This window comes from Crinia signifera, chromosome 1 (genome assembly GCF_055691185.1).
Source record: "Crinia signifera chromosome 1, ASM5569118v1, whole genome shotgun sequence".
Taxonomy (NCBI): Eukaryota; Metazoa; Chordata; class Amphibia; order Anura; family Myobatrachidae; genus Crinia; species Crinia signifera.
The window spans coordinates 94,079,739-94,103,105 of NC_139217.1; the positions used below are offsets into that span (position 1 = coordinate 94,079,739).

The 23,367-nt window shown below is 45.9% G+C and overlaps 1 protein-coding gene across 3 annotated transcripts in view; it reads left to right on the forward strand.

Annotated features, from left to right (window-relative positions):
- Nucleotides 1–9,187: 9,187 nt before the first annotated feature.
- Nucleotides 9,188–23,367, forward strand: part of LOC146058377 (cytochrome P450 3A24-like) — a 36,966-nt gene continuing 22,786 nt past the window's right edge. Inside the window, exons 1-3 of one of the 3 annotated variants that reach the window (XM_083170664.1) lie at nucleotides 9,188–9,404; nucleotides 20,172–20,265; nucleotides 22,581–22,633. In XM_083170664.1, the coding sequence (XP_083026790.1) occupies nucleotides 9,334–9,404; nucleotides 20,172–20,265; nucleotides 22,581–22,633 (218 nt within the window). In that variant the 5' untranslated portion in view covers nucleotides 9,188–9,333. The remainder of the gene's footprint in view (nucleotides 9,405–20,171; nucleotides 20,266–22,580; nucleotides 22,634–23,367) is intronic. The other 2 variants (XM_083170668.1, XM_083170671.1) reach the window with 2 other exon arrangements.

Below are 23,367 nucleotides of genomic sequence, written 5' to 3' on the forward strand. Positions count from 1 at the left end.
TTTGCCTTCTGATTGTTAATGGCATGGACGGTACTAAAATTATCCGACCAGTGAAGCACGCTGTGATTTGCTAAGCGCTCGCACCAAACCTCCATCGCAACCATAATTGGGAATAGCTCGAACAGCAACATGTCTTTTGTAAGTCCCTTAGCAAACCATGATGTGGGCCAGGCCTGCGCGCACCAGCTGCCGTCCAGAAAACACCCAAATCCGGTTGAGCCAGCAGCGCCAGTATAAAGTTGCAGCCTGGAGTTGTCAAGCACCGGGGTCAGCCAAATGCGAATGCCATTAAACTCTTCCAGAAAAGTCGACCAGACTAACAGGTCGCGCCTAATTTCAGCTGACAAGCGCAGGAAATGGTGCGATCGAGATACCCCGGTGGTTGCCCTATCCAGTTTGCGACAAAACAGACGGCCCATCGGGATGACTCTGCATGCAAAATTGAGCTGGCCGAGTAGCGACTGTGCTTGGCGCAAAGTAATCTTGCGAGCTGCGCAACAATTGTCTATCACCTCCTTCAGCTTGGCAATCTTATCCTGAGGTAGACAGCAATGACCCAATATGGCGTCGATCTGTATCCCTAGAAATGACAGGGAAGTGACCAGACCCTCCGTTTTGTCTTCCGCTATAGGCACGCCAAAATGCTGAAAGACAGAACGGGTCGCCTCTAATAAGTCAGAGCACTGGTTGGAGCCGGCCGCGCCCACGCATAGGAAGTCATCCAGGTAGTGAGCGATCCCGCTCACTCCGGCAGACTTCTCCACACACCAATGCAGGAAGGTACTGAACCTCTCAAAAAATGCACAGGATACAGAGCACCCCATCGGCAAACATTTGTCGACGAAGTACTCCTCACCAATGCGGAAGCCCATGAACCTAAACGCATCAGGGTGCAGCGGTAAGAGCCGGAAGGCCGACTCCACATCAATTTTAGCCATCAGTGCTCCGGCTCCATATGCCCGGACCATCGCCAGCGCTTCATCAAATGACTGATAGACTACCGAGCAACATTCAGCAGGTATGGCGTCATTTACTGAGAAACCCACAGGATACGAAAAGTGCTGTATAAGTCTGAACTTACCAGGATTCTTTTTCTGCACCACCCCCACCGGTGAAATCACCATACTTGGCAGGGGGGGAGCCGGGAAAGGCCCGGCCATGCGCCCCAAACGCAGCTCCCTGTCAACTTTGTCCTTTAACACAGATGCCAACGAGCGGGCTGACTGTAGGTTCCTAAATGATCCCCCCAAAACCTCTCCTAAAATAGGGAGACGAAAACCTTGAGTGAAACCCTCCGTAAGGAAAGCAGCTGCCTCCCTATCCAGGTACTGATCGAGCCAAGGAATCATGGCTCTGATCTGTACCGGAGTTGCTGCTCTATCGAGTGTTGCCGGACGTAGAGGGCTTGGGTGCCGAGGAGGCAACCGCCCCTCGGGAGGGGCGGCCACCCCGAAAGCAGTGTGATGCAGGGTGGTTTCCTGAGCAGTTAATGCATATGTGTTTGTAACAGCAACGCTGTCCTTGGGTACAAAAGGAATTATTAAAAGCGTAGCATTTCCCTTTTGCTGCATCTGGGGTGAAAGACGACCCCCTGGTGGGAAACGCTTATGAGGGACAAGATCCCCAGTCAGCCGCTGCTGCTTTATGGGCGGGAGAGCAACCGTGGCTACTGGACGGGAAGCCTCAGCCGCTTCAACGTGGTCAGCCCCATCCACACTTCCACGTCCTTACATCCAAAATCCATTATATGCAAGCAGTCCTGCTTACGCTGGAACTGCTTGTCATATGTCCTCCAAGCGACACCCCCATAGGTTCTGTACATGTCGTGAACCATGTGAATATAGCGAATTATATTCATATGTTCATCTGGCCTATCTTCTAAGTAGCAAGCGGCAAAGACACAATAACCTGCTAGCCAGTTATCGTAGGAACGAAAAACTTCAGCACCTCCGCCCCCTTTAGCTTTTGCAGTTTTATAAGCCTTTTTGGACTCATCAGTTAGGCTGAACAGGTCCACAAATTCGCCTTTTTTGGATCTTGGCTCTACAACTTTCACGAAGGCCTCTTTATACTGCCGTGTAGTCGCAGTGAACCACCCCAGGAAGGTTCCTGTGTTTACGCTCTCCTGGATAGGGTCGCAGTGCGCTTACGCTTACTGCAGCGCGCTTGATGGCCTGCTTCCTTTTTAGTATATCTAGCCACTCGCTTACGTGCTTTCTTGGTGCTACCCACCTCAGAGCCACCCGCTGATGAGGAAGAGAATGTGGAGGAATCACGGCTAGAGCCTGACCCTACAGTGGAGGAGTAAGCCACTGAATCGGCCCCCCCATCAGTAGTGTCCTCACCTGTGGCTTCGGACTGTGCAGCCCAGGTATCGTCATCCTCGTCTGTATCGTCGTCATCACCCGCATCCCCGCCATCTACTGGGTCGACACTAGTGTCATCTGCATCTGAGGAAACAATAGACAAAGGCCTGGCGGGCCATTCGTGCCCGCCCCGAGCTGGTTTGCGCCCCCTGGCTGTCACATTAGCATTAACCTCTTGGGATGCACCCCTGCCCCCTGGCGCAGGGGAGCTCAAACCCCAAAAGGCCCTAGCAAATTCAGTACAACCTGGAATATATTGCCCACTAGCTGATAAGCTACGTCTGCGGGCACCAGCACTCGTGCCGGGATCTTCCTGAACCAATGGAGCTAATGCCCCTGCCATGGAGGATAGGGCCGCAGACAAAAGAGCAGGGTCAAACGCAGGTGCAGCAACCCCTTGTCCGCCATCCGTCCCAGGGCCTGCAGTGGCCCCCCCCGGCGACTACTGCGGGATGGGGCCCGACCCCCGCGTCTCCCACTGCTTGTTGGCCTCCCTGGCTCCACAATATCCTCCTCAAACCTCCTGTCCTGCCTCTCCCATGACGGCCTATACCCATAATGAAGGGTCTCTGGGTCAGGGGAGTGTAGAACTTCACCCCCCCTCACGCTACTCCTATTATGAGGATCCCTTGCTGGATCTCTAGGACCGGGGCCCCGCCGCTCCCCAGTGCGGCTGGACCCGGCCACCATCTTAGGCCTGTTAACGGCGGCGCCTAATGGCCGCCGCGCATGGCCTTGTCTGCCGGCCGTGGCATCTAAGGCAGGATCATCCTCCCTTCGGCTCTCCCCATGGGGTCTCGCGGCAGGCGCCGTCAGAGGACCGGCGCCCCCCACGTGACGCACCCCGACCGCGCACTGACTGCCGGCCGAGCGGCGGGACCGCCGTGTCATCAGGCAGCCGCTGGGACACCGCCGCAGCAGCGCGGCCTCTACCCTGACGCCCCACACTAGCGCCAGCCAGCGCCGGCCCGCGAGCAGCGTCGGCCGCCGCCTGAGGGGGAACCAAGGTGCCAGCCACTACCTCATGACGGGCGTGTCCAGTGGACGAATGCCCGCCATGCAGCACTGTCCTACCACGACCTGCCCGGGGCACGGAGACAGACGGCGCCGGAGCCACAGCCGCAGGCGCAGCAGCGGCCGAGCGCCTCCCTCCAGAGCCCCCAGCCATGGCCTGGAGAACGCCGTCGGAGGGCAAAGGCACTGCATTCCCCCCAGCACTGTCAGCCTCAGCAAAGCGGGCGGGTGGCCTCAGGGCCAGTGCAAGGCACCGGCCCGCCCCAGGCGAGGGGGGGCTGGGGCGCCCCGGTGCCTGCGGGGGGGGGGGGCGTAGTGGTACCTGTGGCGCGGTTGATCTGGCGGCGGGGTCCCTGCAGTGATGCGCGCTATCCGGCAGCCAGGAGGCGCGGGAAGCGCTGATGGGTTTGAAAACTCGCCGCACGCTGATCAGCATGCGGAATGTTTTCAAACCCAGCAGCGCTTCCCGTGCTGCCGCCTGGCTGCCGGATAGCGCGCATCACTGCAGGGACCCCGCCGCCAGATCACACAGCACCGCAGGTACCCGGCACGGACACTCCTGCAGCCTCCATGCGAGAGGCGAGGGGCGAAGTGCCGCCCTCCAGTGGCTGGCGCCCTAGGCAAATGCCTAGATTTGCCTAGTGGTGGCGCCGGCCCTGGGGTGAAATGTAATAGGATGAGAGATTCAGAAAGTGAGAGATTTTGGGAGAGTTTTCCCATGTTTTTTAAAGCAGCAATCAATTACATGGCAAAATCAACCTGGTTTTGCAGTGTAATTGATTGCTGCTTTTAAAAAAAGGGGAAAACTCTCCCAAAATCTCTCACTTTCTGAATCTCTCATACTATTACATTTGGCCCTTGGTAAGAAATCTCCAGGTTTTTTTTATAAAAGCTACAATCATTTATACTGCAGAATCAAACTGGTTTTGCAGTATAAATGTCTGCCGCTTTCAAAAAAACTGGCGATTTCTTACCAAATCTCTCACTTTCTGAATCTCTCATGATATTACATGTCACCCATAATCTCTCCCTACACCTCTTCTTAATGAATTATCCATGTTAGAACAGGTCATGCAAACTAATGTATTTAAACAAAGCATTAAATCAACTATATAAAATGATTGTATGCTTTGAGTGGTTGAATCCAACTTATGGGAAATATTAACATTATTATTTATTTAACAGATCCCACTGGAAATTGACACACGAGGTTACCTAAAGACAACAAAACCTGTTATGCTCAATCTGGTGCCCAGAGACGCCCCGACATCAGATGACTAAATGGGAGGTCTCCATTGGTCGGATATCATGTGACTCAGACCAACACTTTCTGATATCTGCTGGACATTCCTTGGGGAAAGCAAATATATTGCAGTTCATAGTATCACTTATGAGACAAAAATAACAGTAGCAGTTGTTATTGGTCAATTAAGCCTCAAAAACTGCTTTGCAAGCCTCAAATTAGAATTCTGCTCACATCTATGAAAAATATAGATTTGGATTATAAAGAATTTGTTTAAGGAAGAACTGTCATGAAAATTTAATTGGAAACTGATCTTCTGCAATACAGATTTGGTTAAATCTATTGCATTTATATAATACAGTAATGCTGCTTTCAGACCGCAAAACTGGCTTTGACCCTGTATTTGGAAACGTTTCCAAAAACGGGTCTGCCAGGTAAAACCCCTTTCACACCGCATCTCTTAAACGGTATATTACCGTTTAAGTGCGGTTTTTTTTACACTGGCAGACCCGTTTTTGGAAACTTTCCAAAAACAGGGTCAAAGCCAGTCTTCAGCGCGCGCCGCCCCCGCCCCCCCTCCCCCGGGGGTTAACACCCCCAAATCCCCCCCACCCCAGGGCTAACACCCCCCCCCCCCCTGTGCAGCCGGTACCTCCGTTGCGTGATCCGGCACTGCAGTTGGTCGGGGAAGCACTTATGAAAAAAAAACTTTTCTTATAAGATTAATGACTTTCAGAAAATGGCTGCCCCATAGGAAAATCAGTTTTAAAAAACTGTCTTTCGTATGGGGGCAGCCATTTTCCGAAAGTCATTAATCTTATAAGAAAAGTGACTTTTGGAAAATGACTGCCCCCATACGAAAGACAGTTTTTTTAAACGGGTTTTCCTATGGGGCAGCCATTTTCTGAAAGACACTTTTTTTTACGAGTGCTTCCGACCATACTGCACTGCCGGGATCCACAACGGAGGTACCGGCTGCACGGGGGTGGGTCAACACGCGCGGGGGGTGGTTCAACACGCGGGGGGGGGGGGTCGACACGCGCCGGGGGTGGGTCCAGTGCTGTGAATATTTAATGAGCGCTCATTAAATATTCACTGCGCTGAATTTAGGACCCAGCTCATTGGCTGGGTCCTAAATACCGTTTCAGACCCGATTTTGATCCCAAAATACCGGGTCTGAAACGGGTAGGACCCTGCATTTTAACCGGTTTGAAAAAACGGTATTTTCAAACCGGTTAATTGGATCTGCACCTTTCAAACCGCACATATTACCATTTTAAAACGGTAAAAAAACGGCAATATACCGTTTCCAAAGTGCGGTCTGAAAGGGGCATAATATGGTGGGAGGTAAATTCATATTTGGCAATACTGACACCCACAGGCTGTTAAACAGTACTACCAAGACTATTGCTATGTTATCCATACCAACCCTATATACAACTGGGTGTGGTATAACACACCGACAGTGAGGATTCCGACAGTCATTAGCCCGACATCGGAATCCCGACTGCCGGGACTCAGACAGCGAGGCTAGCGCAACGAAGCCCCTTGCGGGCTCAGTGGCTCGATGCACTTGCCACCTATTCTATTCTTCCTCTATGGGGGTCGTGGATCCCAACTGTCTGGGTTTTTTGCACCCATACTAGTTCCCAGCACGACAAAATGATAGAACAACATAACAGTATCGTAAGCCCTGGCGGCTGATACGATAAAATATTGCTTAGGTTGAGTTATATTTCATTTCATTTTCAATACGGTGTATTAACTGTGAGATAATTGATGCAATTGTAGCAAACAGTGATTCTGTAAACTGACACAGTATTCGTTCGCAACGTTCTCTCAAGGCAATGTGACAGTAAAGAAGCCGTGCCCTGACAGCATGGGAACCATGTCCCTATATATGTGACAAATTATATCAAACAATTTCAAATGATTTCTATATTTGCAGGGAATCGGATGCGGGCAGCGTCCTGGCCACTCCTTTTCACCCCGCTAATTAGTTAGTCACACAAGGCTCGGCTTCTAGATTCAACTTCTAAATTGGCCCTGGGGAGTATTGATACTCATATTCTAGGTGACCAGAGAGATCCTAGTGTTGCTAAGTTTTATGCAGCACCACGGTCAGTGGGGTTTATTCTACTTCAGTTGTGCAGAGATAATTCGATTTGGGTGGGGTTTTACTTCAAAGTGAGATCTATATTGCAGTGTAAAAATAAAACAGACAGTATTTACCCTGCACAGAAACAAAATAACTCACCCAAATCTAATTCTCTCTGCACATTTTACATCTGCCCCCCTGCAGTGCACATGGTTTTGTCCATCTAAGAAGGATTTTGTCAGAAAGAGTGAACTAGAATAAGGCCCAGTGGCCAGGTGGCTGACTGATGCAGCGTGTAACGCCGCTAGAAAGTACGCGGCAGACCGCTGCTGCCAGCAACACTCGTACACACACTTTTAAGTAAATCAAGGTAGTGAAATATAAATCACTAGGTGATTCATCGTGTCCTACGGGCGCTCTTCACACCGTCGTAAGGGGCTGCGCCCCCTTAATTTGTGAACGTTTGTATTGTGAGAGTTAGACATTAAATGCTAGTTAAAAGCTCATCAACATGACGGCTTATGCCCCATACACATGGTTTGATGTGGTCTATTTTTCTATTCGATTTTTCTTATATAAGCAAAATCGAATGCATTTGATTTAAATTTGATCCTGATGCGTGGCCCTGGCACTAAAGACTGTACAGTATATGCAAGAAAATGATTGCTTGGCATTCAAATTCAGTAACTGAGATAGTACACAAACTTTGTTTCATGTTTTGAAACCTTGTTTTAGGCACAAATAAAATATATTTGTGTGTATTTCATGTGTTTGTACAACATAAATGCAAGATACCTCAAGATACATAATTGAAATATAATTTTTTTTTCTGAAATATGAAATAATCCGTTGTCCAAAATTCTTCTGGACCCGAGCATTTTGGATAAGGGATACTCAACCTGTATGCGATCAACCAGAAGGATTTAAGGCCCCCATACATTAGTCTGACTTGTCCTAAGGACAAGTCGGACCTGATTGTCCTGGCAGTTCCCCAGGAGGGGTCACACGCAATTAGACACGTCATGTGGTAATCGCAAGCAGGTAAATAGCATGCAAGGAGCTGCAGGCGGAAGGAGCAGCCGGCGAGGGGACCAGGGAGCCGGGCAGGGGAAGTCGGGCAAAAAAAGCCCATACAAATGAATAGGCAGCCACTGGTTGGCTAAGACCTCTCTTAGCCAATCAGCTATTGGCTGAGAGAGGTCTCAGCCAATCAGTGGCTGCCTATTCATTTGTATGGGCTTTTTTTTTTATGTGCACCTTCTGCATCTAGACAGGTGATGTCCAGGGTTAGACAGAAACAATATAGTACCACAACCCGCTATAAAGATGTGGTGCGTGTCTACATGCAGACAGCCGGTGCATTGGGGGTGCAGATTTCATAGTGTGCCCCAGGGGTTAAGGAAGGTTCCCAAGATTGCTCAACATGAGGTCTAGGTGGCTGCTGGGGGTTGCAGCGCTAGCATAGCGCAGTGCCAGGTCATTCTGGTACTTGTAGTGCCACGTAAAAAATTACATCCGGCACACCGCTCTGAAGAACGGTGTAGCTGGCTTACATGTAGACTATCCTTTGATCCATACCCGCTGTGGTGGGGATCTGTTCAGCATCTGACACTGGTGAGAAGACCGGCTCCAGAACTCGGACACCGCTCACAATGTTGGCGACAGAATCTCGACTGGCAGCATCTCGAACATAAGTATGCTGGGGATGGCTAGGGTCAGGCCCTGGGGGGAGAGTTAGGTTTAGTCAGTATAGGTGAGGTTAGTGTTAGGCTGCAGAGGGGGGGTTAAGGATTAGGTTGGGAGTGCTCTATAAAAGGGACAGTCAGGATTAGGCAATAAGGGGGTACAGTTAGGCTGTGGGGCGGAGGGGGTTTGGCATTAAACGGAAGGGTTAACAAGCTGAGGGTGGTTAGACACTAATGGGGAACAGTCAGGCATAAGCAGCGGGGCTTTCTGACCACCACATACCACGTCAATCCCGTTGTGTTTTGTTGTGGGTCAGAGTTACTTGCTATCCTGTGTTGTGCACATACATTTCGGGAGTTCTCCTGCATCACTGTAGCACTGTAGCATGTGGTAGCGTAGGTGTAAGTGCCTATGATCATAACGACAGCTACTCTCACAGATTGAAGTGTGATGAGGTGCAGTCGTATACATATACAGTACATACGCCTCTGAATGTGTAACTAAATTACTGGTTCTCAATCCAATCGCTTTCCATCTGCAGTGGGCATCCAGAATGGCATTTGCATTATGTGCAACTCAGAATAAGGCCTAAATGGTTAATGCAGTATCTGCTCCAGTTGCAGTTTGTCATTGTAGCTATAAAGGGATCGATAGCAGTAATCTTGCCAGTGTGACTTGTAGCAGAGAGAGATAACAAAGTAACCGCTCTCCACACATAATGATAAGCTGTATGCTTCTGGTCTCCACTCTCCGCCCTGTTGTCCTTATGATCCCACCCACAGAACATGTCACTAGAGGGAAGGAAGGAAACAAAATAAATGCAGCTTCCAGACTACTAGAGGACAGAAGTGCAGGAAGAATAGAAGAAGGGAAACACCTGGGATATAAAGAGAGAAAGAAAGACTACAACCACCAAGGAAGCTAAAATGTATTTGCTACCGGATTTCTCTAAGGAAACATGGATTCTGCTAGCCCTGTTACTGGCACTATTCACTTAGTAAGTGCACCTGGCACCTAATCCACTATTGCACGTCTGACTTATGTCTACCACTGATTTATGACTTTATACTTTTTCTATACAGATTGCAGACATTTACCTCAGTACAATAACAGTTGTATTTTCCACTGTAGTAGCACAGTAATTACATATTCACATGTCACCTGGGATGGGAGTTTACCTAGCTGTGGGTTGTGCTTGGGCTGGGAACACATAGGGAACACTGGCAGAATGCTGACATAGATACAGTATGTGATACATTCATTGTTTGCATGTAATTGCACATCATTGTGGCTGAGGTGAGCTTTTCCCTCAGTTTTCTGAAACAGAATTCTAGTGGCTTCTGTACTTGTTACGTAAAATATCTTATATGTGCATACCCTCCAACTATACCGATTTAGCCGGGACAGTACCGTTTTTGTATGGTCTGTACCGGCTAAATAAAAGTCTACCGAATGTACCGGTTTTTGACGATCAGACCCCTGTTAGGACGCAGCTCCCCTGCGTGACAGCACCAATTGGTGGCAGAGAACGCATCCGCCAATCACGCAGCGGTCTCGGAGGTAAACAGACGAGTCTCGGAGGTAAGCGGAGGTGTCACTGAAGGCAGCGCCGGAAGAACAGGGGCTGGCTGCAGAGGCTTGCACCGCAACCAATCACAGCGTAGCGGGCTGGGACGCGGCAGTTTGAATTTGAATCAAGCATCAGCGGCAGTACAGGCTCTCATGTAATGGAAACGGGGGCATCGGCAGCACAGGTAACAGGGGTATAATCGCCTGGGGAGGGCATAACGCACTGCGCGGACTTAGGCTGGGAACGCATGGTCCTTGTGCCGGAGTCCATAGTAAAGCTGGACTCCATGTGTTGCAGTGTTGGTGTTATCAGTAGATAGGTGTTATCAGTAGATGGCGCAGTGTGTGATGGGGTACTAAGTAGTCATGGGGTACATTATTGGTGCCGCAGAATCATGTGGGGGTAATATCAGCAGATGGGGTACATAATTGCTGCTGCAGAGCCATGTGGGGGTATTATAAATACAGGGAGGGCACGGGCAGTAGATTGGGATAAATAGCTATTGTAGGGTAGATTTGTTAAGTTAAATACATATATGGGAAAAAAATGGCTAGTACACATTCGGAAAGGGGGTGTGTCTACGCCTCCCTTTGCATGTGGCCACGCCCCCTTTCCGAATGTGTAGCGGTTTCTGTCCTTCAGATGTTGGAGGGTATGTAAGTGGCAGAATTAGAACAGTTCCTGAATACTCATAGAGAACAGGGCTAGTGTGACTGCACAGTATAGTAAAACTATAAATTAGGGAACATTTTCTTGGGCAAACATTTACTGGCATTTGCCAGCACAGCCACAGTTTATGGTAGGGATGGGGAACCTTCAGCCCTCCAGCTGTTGTTGAACTTGCCATTCCAGGATTCCCTGCTACAGTTTTACTATTTGGCTAAAACTGTTGCAGGGCATGCTGGGATATGTAGTTCAACAACAGCTGGAGGGCTGAAGGTTCCCCATCCCTGGTCTATGGGGATGACCGACATCTGTTCCTTGCAAGTGAATAAAGCACTGACACTCAAGTCCTGTACACAATTTTGTGTAACTCTCCATTGGATTTAGTCAAAATCCAATCGATCTATATTCAATCCCGATCGAATCAGTATTGAATAGAAAATCTATCGCACCGAGTGTACTGTAGGGGCTTTAGATGTATCAAGCTCCAAAAAGTGATTACATGTAGAGTGATAAACAACCAGCCAATCAGCTCCTACATGTTATTTTTCAAACCAAGCCTGTAACATGGTGTAAAGGTTGTGGTATACCTGCGCACCAAGTGTTTCTGTTGTGGACTTGCTGCAAAACACTTGAAGGTCTGACTGTGCCTTCCTGTTAAATGGTACATAGAAAAAGGATTTTTGTGTTGCGCTTGGTCCCTATGCGTATTTAAATGGAACACAATGGTAGAGTTTAGGTAACTTACTCGGTGATAACATATATATACAGTGCAAAGTAAGACATCATGATGTCACGCTGACTCCTCAGTCTCTGCTGCCGGGGGAATGGATGGTGTGCAGCCCGGGGTGATCGTCCTAAAGCGCTTCTCAGGGTGTGTAATTTCCTCAACGTGTTTCTGCTCTTTAGAGCCTTCTTCAAGGAGGTTATTTCCGTCTGGTGCATTGTGGGTTTAAATGTCCCTCTTTTGCATTTCATTGGTCCGTGTGTCTGATTGTTCATTGGCTCAAGTAGCTGTCAATCTTCATTAGTTGCTTGATTTCAGATGTGCCTTGTAGCTTTTCAAATTAAAAGGCTACATTCTTGTAAATGCAGTCTTGTTAATGCGATATAGTCTGTAGTCATAACATCTCTGTATTACTATGGTGATTCCAGCTTTATTGCTGGTAAGCAGTAAAACTTTTTAATTGGATTTACAGTGTCAAATTGGGGATTTTAAATGAGGTGCAGCAATTTGTCAAGGTGTCTAGTTTTTACCTTTCCATTTTTTATTTTTTATTTTTTCCCAATGATGGCTTTTACCTCATTGTCCAGATTTAGCCCTCTTGGTGCAAATGTTTTTAGATCGTACATCCATTTTAATTCGGATTTATTGATCTTATGTACATAGTCTCCTCCTCTCCAGTTAGGCTGCACTAATTCTATCCCTATAAATCTCAGGGATTGTGGGTTACTGTTGTGATGTGTTCGAAAGTGGGTAGAAAGGTTATGGTCCTCATTGTTAGGATCTCCTGTGCCACGCTGTCTGGCGAGACACCACGTGACACTGGCTGGAAGGAGATAGTGACAGGACCAGGGCAGCCTCGCCAACCTGACTCCGTTGTACTCAGATGGAGTTGACGTGTGTGTGCGGGGTGCTAGGCTTCACCAATAATAGCCGCGTTCGTGGGAGCCCGTTAGTCAGGCTCCCACCTCGATGCCACCTGGTCTTATGTTAAGGACAACACACACGCCAAGGCCAGTGATGAACAAGGGGAAACCTATCTACAAACAAAGAGGCGAGGACCACCCTGTCCTGCGGAAAGGGGTGCCAGTGGATAGCACTCTAAGCAGGAACCCGCTGTGCTAATGCTTAACAGGTGTAACCATACACAGTATGCTGACACACTAAGAACTGCTGACGGGTGTAACAATACACGATATGCTGACACACTAAGAACTGCTGACGGGTGTAACAATACACGATATGCTGACACACTAAGAACTGCTGACGGGTGTAACAATACACTATATGCTGACACAATAAGTACTGCTGACAGGTGTAACAATACACGATACGCTGACACAATGAGTACTGCTGACAGGTGTAACAATACACTATACGCTGACACAATAAGCAAATGATAAGTAAGGAGACAAAGAGGGGGAATCTCCCACCTTATCTGAACACCGAGGGATATCAACTTAGCTGGAGCTAAGATGCTGCGGACAAGGCAGGGAACCAGCCGAAGGAAGCACCACGCTGGAGAAGGGATCCCACAAAGACCAACAGGAGCTGCAGGGACCCGGAGACGGATAAAGGACGACACACGGACACCGGGAGGACAGGAGACTGAACGGAGGACACAGCTGGGAACCAACGACAGGATGCAGGATGACAGGGAACAGGAACCAGGAATAACGGAAGACTGGGAACCAGGAACACTTGAGACCCTGAGGTACAAAAGCTATAACCGGCATGGGACTGAACAACCAGAGGGTTTATATAGAGAGCACAATGTGGTGCTGATTACACATTGCCTAAAGGTGTGCACTGCAGGCTAGGAGCCTAATCAAGACACCTGAGTCCAGAACACACAGCACTGAAAGTGAGCTGCAATGGCCCAGGCTGACCACTGGATGCCACCAGCGAGTAAACACACACACACAGGCTGGGATAAACCCAGGGAGCAGAATCCAGGGAGAACATGAAACTACACACAGAATATGTGAATCTGCGCATAACACAAATCCGCTGGAGGCGGATCCTAACAGTACCCCCCCTTGAAGAGGGGTCAAGGGACCCCAATACCAGGTTCTCCACTACATGGAGAATACCAAACCCTGGAATGGGGGTATCAACCAACAAACAGGAACAAGCTGTGACTGCAGCTTGTAACACTCATATCCTTGTTTTATATTTCTAATGTGCTCGTATATGCGGTCTTTTAACGGTCTCGTGGTACGGCCCACATATTGTTTATGGCATGCACATTCTAGGAGGTATATAACCCCCTTGCTGTTACAGGCGATAGTCTGTTTGATTTTGTGGACCTCGTATTTAGCTTGAGATTTGAAAGTGGGGATTGATTTTGTTGATTTCTGTTTCTGATTTTTGCATCCTACACAGTGTCCGCAGTGATAAAAACCTTTACCCCTTGGGTTTCCATCTATTGTGGTTTGAATTTTTGATCTTGGTGGAATGTGGTTGCTGGTTAGTTTTTGTTTCAGGTCTGGGGCTTTTCTGAATGTTATTTTTGGTCTTGGGGGTAAGTGGTCGGCTAAAATCTCGTCTTCTAATAATAACGGCCAGTGTTTATTTCAAATTTTTCTTAATTGGACTGATTGGTTTGAATATTGTGTTATAAAGGGTATTTCTTGCATCATTGTGTCTTTATTTTTATTTTTGTACTTGAGTAGGTCGCTTCGGTCTGTTTGTCTCATCTGGTGGAATGCTGTGTCGATAGTCTTGTCCCTATATTGTTTGTCCTTAAACTGTTTGGTCAATTGTGCCCCTTGTTCTAGGTAATCTGACATTTTTGAACAATTACGTCTTAGCCGGGTAAACTGGCTTTTTGGTACTGAGTTCAGCCAGCTTGGGTGGTGCCAGCTTGTTGATAAAATATAACTATTAACGTCCACCTTTTTTTTGTAAGTTTTTGTATGTATTTGATGGTCCTCTATGTGAATGCACAGGTCTAAAAAATTGACTGTTTCTTTACTGTAGTTTGTGGTAAATGCTAGGTTATTTTTATTAATGTTCAGCTGTGATATGAAGGTTGTAAGTGATGTTTCATCTCCCCTCCAGATGAAGAATAGGTCATCTATGTATCTGGTCCATAGCACGAGATTCGCCTCCAGCTCGCACCTCCCCCAGATGTATTGATCTTCCCACCAGCTCATAAAGAGGTTTGCGTAGCTGGGGGCGAATCTCGTGCCCATTGCAGTCCCCGTGGTTTGTAGGTAGTAGTCGTTCTCGAACCAGACATAATTGTGTTTGAGTATGAATTCTATACTGCTTATGGTAAAATTGATCTGTTCAGAAGTGAGTTGTGTGTCCTGTGCTAGATGGTATGTTGTGCTCCTTAAACCCTGGTCGTGATCTATTACTGTGTAGAGTGCTGTGACATCTGATGTGACTAGCCAAAGTTCATTATACCATTTGATATTTTGTAATTTGTCCAGAATGTGTGTAGTGTCTCGCAAAAATGATTTCTGTTTGTGAACGTATGGTTGTAGCAGAGTGTCTATGTATTAGGATAGGTTAGATGTTAATGAGTTTATCCCTGAGATTATGGGGCGGCCTGGTGGGTTTGATGGATTTTTATGAATTTTTGGCAAATAGTAAAAGACTGGTGTCACTGGGTGGGGTGTTTGTAAAAATTGTTGTTCTTGTTGGTTCAGTATGCCTGCTGTGAATCCTTTCTGTATGTGTAAGTCGAGTTCTTGTTTAAATTTTGTTGTAGGGTCCTGTTTCAATTTAACATATGTGTTAGTGTCTGCCAAGATTCTATGTGACTCCTTTAGGTAGTCAGTTTTGTCTAGGACTACAATCCCTCCCCCCTTGTCCGCAGGTTTAATTATCAGGGAGTGGTTGTTTTGTAGATCCTGAAGAGCTTCAATTTCCTTCCTAGTTAGATTGTTTCCCTGTGTCTTAATGTCAAGTTGTTCTAGATCTCTCTCCACCATTTTGATAAAACTGTTGAGTTGTGAGCCTTTCATGTGACTCGGAAAGAAGGTGGATTGCGGTTTCAGGTTTGTATGTATGTGTTGATCTCCTGGGTCTGTGTTTCTTAGTGGTGCTGGAATTGTATTAGAAAATCATTTTTTTAGGGTCATTTTTCTAGAGAAATTGTGTAGGTCTAAATAGGTCTGGAATTTGTCCAACTGTTTGGTTGGAGCAAATTTCAGTCCTTTGTCTAGAAGTTGTTTGTGTTCAATGGTCAATGTGTGTTTGCTGAGGTTAAAGATTCCCTTACCTATTTCTGTTTGGTCTGTCTTGCCCTTTTCTTTGTTGCTCCCCCCCCCCCCCCCTTACATCCTCTCCTAGTTTTTTGTGTTTCTCTTTCTTGCTAGTGTTCTTATCAGCAGGGGTGTTTTTGTTTTCCTGTGTTTTACCCCTAAAATAAGAGGTGCTAGGGTGGCACATGTTTGTGTGTTTGTTTTGTCGCTAGGTGGGGTTTGTTGGTTGTCTGATGTGTCTGTCACAAAGTCCTTGTTGGTCTCTAGGGTGTCTTGATCGCTAATGGGTTCTTGATTGGGTTGTTTATTTGGGGTGCCCTGATTTGTGGTTGTCTCTGTCTCTAGTATTGAGTATCTACTGCTGGAGTCCCACCCTTGTTTTAATGACAGTCTTGCTAGATTGCTATATTGGAGGTTGTCTTCCGTCTCAGATTCTACTTCATGTATGGAAAATGAGGGCTCAGATGAGAGTGAATTTATTGTCTCATCAAGTGTTGTGTTTACTTCTGCTGCAACTTTTGTTGTTCGGTTGTTCTGGTTGTGGAGGGATATCATGTACTGTTGGTACGTAAGGTTGAGTCTCTTGTAGACTGGGCTGGATTTTGATTTTGACTTGTCTTGTATGATTCTAGCCTGTTTTTGAGTGTTTTTGATGCAAGGGTTTTTCCTTTTTGGTTGTACTGTGAATCTGTCTCTAATAAATTTCTTTTTTTTGGATTCTATCAATTGGGTCTCTCCTCTTGTTAGTCTTGTAGAGGTCAGGTCTGCTAGTGTGATGAATTCCTGACTGTCTTTGAATGGGTACAACTAGAAAGAGAAAGAAAAGTAGTCGTAGCGGATGCACACCACATACATTTGAGATAGTTTTAGGCCAGTATTCAATGCCTCAGATTCGCCGGTTTTTTTCAGTGAATCTGGCAATTCGCTGGGTTTACGGCGAATTTTCTGTTAGAAAAAACAATTCTCCCTATTCAATGGAGGCAATTCGCCACAAATGAACAGCGAATGTCTGCCGATTCGCCGTAAATTATTCTCCACAATTCGCCTGTGATTTTCAATGGGGTTTTTAGTGGAATTCGCCGACAGTGTATTCAATGCTCAAATGGAGAACTGCTTTCTCCACTGATTTTCGCCATGATTCTCCGTTTAGCATTCGGCAGCTTTTTTAGGTGAACTGTAATGTGATCTTTTAAATTAAAGCGTTTAAAATTTTTTTTTTTGTGTTCGAAAATCAGAATATTTTTCCTATGAAGGGGCATGCTATTTTTATTCATATACGTGCAGCACATGAATATATTTTTAATATATATATTTTTTTTTTTAAACAATATTTTTTTTTTTTTTTTACACATTCGCCAGCAGGGGGCCGGGAGCCGGAGCCGCTCATTAATATTCATATATTCACTGCACTCTGATCCCGATGATCGGGACCAGTGAGTGCAGCGGCTCCGACCCCAGCAGCACCCTGCAGCCCTGGGGGTGAGGTGAGGGGAGGGAGGTGAGGGGACAGGACGGGAGGGGGGAAAGATATGCGGGGGACAAGGACCAGCAGCAGCAGCAGCCCAAATCTTTTGCAGATAGCAGCCACTGCTGCTTTCAGTGAGCAGAGGCGGGGGAGCTGTGCGTACTGTAGTGCTCTCCCGCCCTCCGCCATGCCACATTCGCCCGCCCCCTCCGCCATGGCACTTTCCCCCCCTGCTGCTGAGATTCTCCAGCGGGGGGATCACTGATGTCGCAGGGAGCCCCCCGCACAGCCTCAGAACAGGGACGCAGCAGCAGGCCTTTAGCTCCGGCAGCCACAGCACGGTGATGTCAGCGCTGGGGCTGCCGGAGACGGAGGACTGCTGCTGCGGGCTGTGCGGGGGGGGGGGGACACGGGGATTCGCCACTAGACATATTCGCTTACATTCGACGTCAGGGGCAGCGAGCCCCTGACGCATTGAATAGTGTGGGCTGGGGGAGGCTCACGAATTAAAGAGCAGCGATATTTCCTGGCGAGCGCACAGCGAATCCAAAACAGGATTCGCTACCTTGCGCTCGCCAGAGCATTGAATACCCCTATTAGTCTTAAATGAGTCGTTTGTGGGGGTTTTATAACTTAAGTGGGGAATCCTTTTAATCTTTATTGTGGTTTGGGATTCAGGATGTACCCACTGTGATTTTGCGAAATCAAGAGGTTAAAATTTGTGACATACAACAAGTACATACATTTAGTGAAAAAGATAAGAATAAGTGTACAATAGTTTTTAAAATATAGGTAGACCGGATTGTATGGTGTGGTGCCTGTTTATAAGCTTGGGTTTTATCACCCAGATACACAAAATGGTATGATTTGGCCCTTAATGGGTATCAAATATTTAGGGATTGCCTCTATTGGCCAATCATACTCAAATGTTAGTGTATCTATACTGGACCTTTATTACACCCTTATTGTAATAGGTTGCTGCAGGTTCTATGCAAATCTGTGGATATTATCTGTCACCTCAGACATAAATAGGATTTCTCCTATGAGGTGATAATTAATGTGTTGATTTTATTACACATATGATCTATGCTGGCATAATTTGTACAGGAAGGGTAATAATCTCTATCCTGGTTCGGCAGTTCAACTTGTATAATTAATTCAATACAGGTTTTAGTATTCCACAGATTGGTAATGTCTATTGTTATATTACATGCACTGTATTGAGACAGTGTATTATTAGTTTGTGACACTGAAGCGTAATATATTACAATGTGACTAAGTTGGTAAAAATGCTACTTTTACTCTGGCATCCACTGGTTGTTCTCTAGTTGCAGTGTGCAGTATAATGCTGCCACCTGCTGGTATGAGAACAAGCTAGGCGCCCTTAGTATTTAGATAATGTTTGTACAGGGTGGGTCACATAGTATAAGCTTTAGACCAGGGTTGCCGACCCTCCCGGAATTTCCGGGAGTCTCCCGAAAATCGGGTACCCCCTCCCGGCCCCCGGAAGGGTGGGCAACCCTCCCGGATTCAGGGGGGACCCCCGCTGACCCCCGGATCGCGGCATTAAAATGCCGCAATCCTCGGGTCTCAGGGGAGGGGGCGGAGCTAAAACGGCACAATCGCGTCATTTTAGCCCCGCCCCCTCCATGGAGATCCCTGAATGCGCTGCTTTTAACAGTATGGGGGCGGGGCTTAGTGATGTCACTCGTAAGCCCCGCCCCCTGAGCGGCTGCTGAAACTCTCCTCTCCGGGCTTCTCCCGGAGAGGAGAATGTTAAAGTCGGCAACCCTGCTTTAGACAATTTTTAACAGTATAACAGTATAACAGAGGCATAATTCCTACTCCACACACATACAATCCTGTGTCTGACTCTATAAACACAGGTTATAACATTGTGCATTAAAGCTTTAGTAAATAATTAAAAACTCTATTTGCCTCAAGCGTACAGCATAATTATAAAAGAAAACTGGGTGAGGGCATAGGCTGAGTTAGACATCCATTCTGATTGCACACAGTAGTTAATAACTTTGGTTCAGTCAGTAATAGGTTAATACAACCACACACTTTCTCAGCAGCTTTTGTGCTAGTCCCAGCAACAAATGCACTCAGAATGGATGTCTAGTGGGCCCCATACATCAGCAATTAATTGTGACAATCCTCAGATCTGGAGATGATTGCCACAATTAATCTTTAATGTGTGGGCTCTCCCTTTTGGCAATCCCAATCAAAAATTAATAGGGATCGCCAATCGATTGCTTAATCAGATTTTTAAACATGTTTAATAATCTGGTATTATCTGCGGATCTTTTTTATATGTGTGCGCATTCCCAATTCGTCTTCTTCTATTTCAGTTATGAACAGCTGAAATGACAATCGATTGAGGTGATGTATGGGCAATTTCCAGATATGAAGATGCAATCTTTAGATGGGAAAAATCTGCAGATCACTGAAATAAATCTGTAATGTATGGGCAAGTCAGATAGATTGTAGAAACCATTTATCTGGCCCAAAAAATCACTAGATCTGGAAAACCATTAATTGTGATTGCTGATGTATAGGGCCCATAACTCAGCCTATGCCCCCACCCAGTTTTCTTTTATAACTATGCTGTATGCTTGAGGCAAATAGAGTTTTTAATTATTTACCAAAGCTTTAATGCACAATGTTATATTAAGCTAATGTTGTATTAATTTGTCTCACCGGCCGGTGGTAATATAAATACATTTTTAATTGTCTAAATAAATATTTTATTTTATTAAAATACACGTGTTATAGTCCTTCAGCGCCGTTTACTTTGTGTTCTCTAGTTATTATATTGGACATTTGGTAAATGAAAGTTGCACAGTGTGTGGGCAGTATTGGACTGAGTCTATATACCTCAGAAACAAATATTAGCTATAAACACAAATACACATTTAAACTACTATGTGAAATTACTAATAATTGAACGTGTTAATATTTCATTTTATGCTTTATGTACATTAAATATAATAGTGAGAGCTTCCTGATTACTGGTAACATTGCTATGTAAAACAATGTCACACATCTTTAACAGTTATGCGTAAATATAACACATAAACAGCATCACATATACAGCTCAATGGCTTTCTGCTCTTTCCCAGCTATGCCGTGATACCTTACAGAGTGTTCCTAAAGCATGGAATACCCGGTCCTAAGCCGCTGCCATTTATTGGGACCTTCCTGGAAAACAGAAATGTAAGTAAACAGAACATCATCATTATGTTGAAATGTTGAACACGTCGTATTTATAACATTGTCAACATTATGAATGTCGACATTGAGATGCTATTGCAATTCTAAATATCAACATTCAGACCATTTTGATATTCATATATCGACATTCTGTAAGCTGATATCCTAAACGTCGATAAATAAACCATACTGTACCTGTTATTATTTGTTATTATTACTAATGAGCAGGGCCGTCTTTTCGTATGGGCTTAATGGACACTTGCCCAGGGGCCCCAGGCCCCAGGTGTATATCCTATTCTGATAGCTGAGGATCCCCTTTTTCCAGGGATACCAGAATTTTTACAATCGGCCCTGGGGAACTGGAAATATCCAACTTCAAAACAGCAGTCCACATCCAACCTGTTAATTGAAATTCCCAGTCATATTTCTCAGGTTCTCTCTGACTTTCTGAGAGTATATTCCAAAAGCTGGGATTCTCCCCTTTCTGTCGACACTAGCGGCTTGTCTCTATAATGCCCAGAACCAGAGATATCAGCCTTCCAGCAGCCGGTCCCTGCTCCAGCTCCAAACGTCTGGTGCACAGTTCTATATTTTTGTCAATGGATTGCTCTGGCTCCTGATCCCCAAGTCCCCAGCACCTCCTGAAAGTTGGGACTCTAGGCTTTTTATACTATTGAAGGCTAAGAAATCTATTTCCAGATAATGGCGATATCTGCAGTCAAACAAGCTGCCCTTCCACCGGAAAATGATGAATATTAGGCCAACTCCATTTTCCAACCCTCTTCTTCGTATAACACACCCCCTACCTCCCTGGACCCTTCATTCAGCTCAGTGCCCCCTCCCACATGTTAGCGTTCACCCTCCCACCACCTGTGCAGTAAAGGAGTAATTAGCAGAAGTTACTGCTCCAGGTCCTACATGTTGAATGAGAGATAGAGCACCCCCTGCCACCCGTGGGACATCAAAGCTGCTGCTGATAGCACCCGCCACCTCTAGGAGGGGAGAATGGGTAAGGGCCCCAGTGCATTGCTTTACCCAGGGGCCCACACTGCTGTTAAGATGGCCCTGCTAATGAGTATTTGAAAAATCAACACCCTACCCTGTAGCCCACATTATAATGAAATTAAAAATAACAAATATTGCAATACAACAATAAACATATAATGACATATATTTGGTCAGGGCCATTACATCCTTTTTTTTTTTGCTTCTCTCTGACGTTTTTTCAGCATTTTGTTTTGTTACATGTGGGAACCAGTGTGATTGTTTTTTATATGGGGCCAATAAGTTTTTTTTTTTCCTTATGGGGGCCAATGTGTTTTGCCCTGTGTGCCGCAATGTAAAAAGGTTGAAAATCACTGTGTTACAGGTTGAGTATCCCGTATCCGTGCATCTCTTATCCGAATTATTCCAAAAACCGTGGTTTTTGGAATCATTCAATTTTTTTTTTTAACCCCCCTAACCCTCTTTTCATACTTACCAAGTCCCAGGGCGTCCACAGCAGGCCTTCGGCATCTTCTCCAGGGTCTCCAGCGGTCCCAGGAATGCATTGCGTGAGTGTGTGCGCGCGCGCCGGTGACGTCACCGGTGCGCGCGCACACTCGCGCAATGCATTCCTGGGACCGCTGGAGACCCGGAGAAGATGTCGGAGGCCTGCTGTGGATGCCCGGGGACTGCGTGGACGCCGAGGGACCACCGGACACCATCAGGTGACAGGTAAGTATGGCTAAAACAATTTATTCCAAAAACCGGAAAATTCCCCTATCCGGAATGCTCGTGGTCCCGAGCATTTCGGAGAGGGGATACTCAACCTGTATTGGAATGAGTTGTCTCTGTATATTCCAAAAGAGGGGTTAACATTTAAGGGCACTACACTGAACGAACGCACGGTGCCCAAATAAATTAGACTAACCCCCAATATATTGGGCAACATCCCATCTTCAATAAAACTCCCATCTTAGTAAATGTATACCTCTAATTAAATTAATATAGGTTAGGGTCCCATAGGACCAACTCCCTTTATATGAGGACAACGTTTCTCAATCTTGCACCAGAACAATGTTTACAATGTGGTAAGGCCACACCCCTAAATGTCAAGGCCACACCCCCATATTTTGTATGTTATACTTTCAATAATAGAGGAAGATTAAAGAAATTAATTTGTGTCTCTTCAAACTCTTTGACAATGTGCAGGAGTAAAAAGGTTTCAATATAAAAGCTGATACAAGAAACCATTAAAACAAAACAGTATATACCGGAGATAATGCTCTAAATATGTATTTACCTAATAATGTGCCCAAAAATTTTGTTTTCTTCAGGGTATGTTTGAATTTGACATGAAATGTTTCAAAAAATATGGAAAAGTTTGGGGGTAAGCTCCTTTTTTGTTTAGTGGTTTACCAATTTAAGAGTAACTGTCAAAGGTAAAAGATTAATGTGATATGGAGAAATAAATCTCCAATGTTTGTTTTCTTTCATCTTATGTGATGTTCACCACTCTCTTGATATGTTGTATGTTAATGAAGTGTAATGTTCTATCTATCTATCTATCTATCTATCTATCTATCTATCTATCTATCTATCTATCAATCAACTAATGCAGGGGAGAAATTTATGTTATTAATCAAATGCTCCATCCAGTGCCCTCACGGGGGCAATTTCTTCTAGCCTGCATGCTGAGTGATGCAGGCTGGGGAAATCGCCCCTGTGCTTCCTGGCAGCTAGATCGCCCATACGCACATTGTAGTCAATATTGTACGTTGTAGTCAAGATCTAGTCAGACGATGACGACACACGGGACCTCATCTCGACATCGCTCGGGGGCATACGTACTGAGTGATCCATTCATATTTCTAAGCGATCTACTGTAGAGAGATCGCTTAGAAATAGGGCTAAAAATAACCCCGTATGTATGCCCCAAAGAGTTCTTTTGACAATAATGAAAAGAGACACACACATGACAATTACCCCAGCCCACCCATTTACCTTCCTTTCTTCCACTGTCTCCTCTATTATCTTCTCTCCTACGATAATCAAATATATTAAAATTGTATTCCTTTTGTACAGTAAAATGTAATTATGACTCATAGCTGCAACATAAATGTT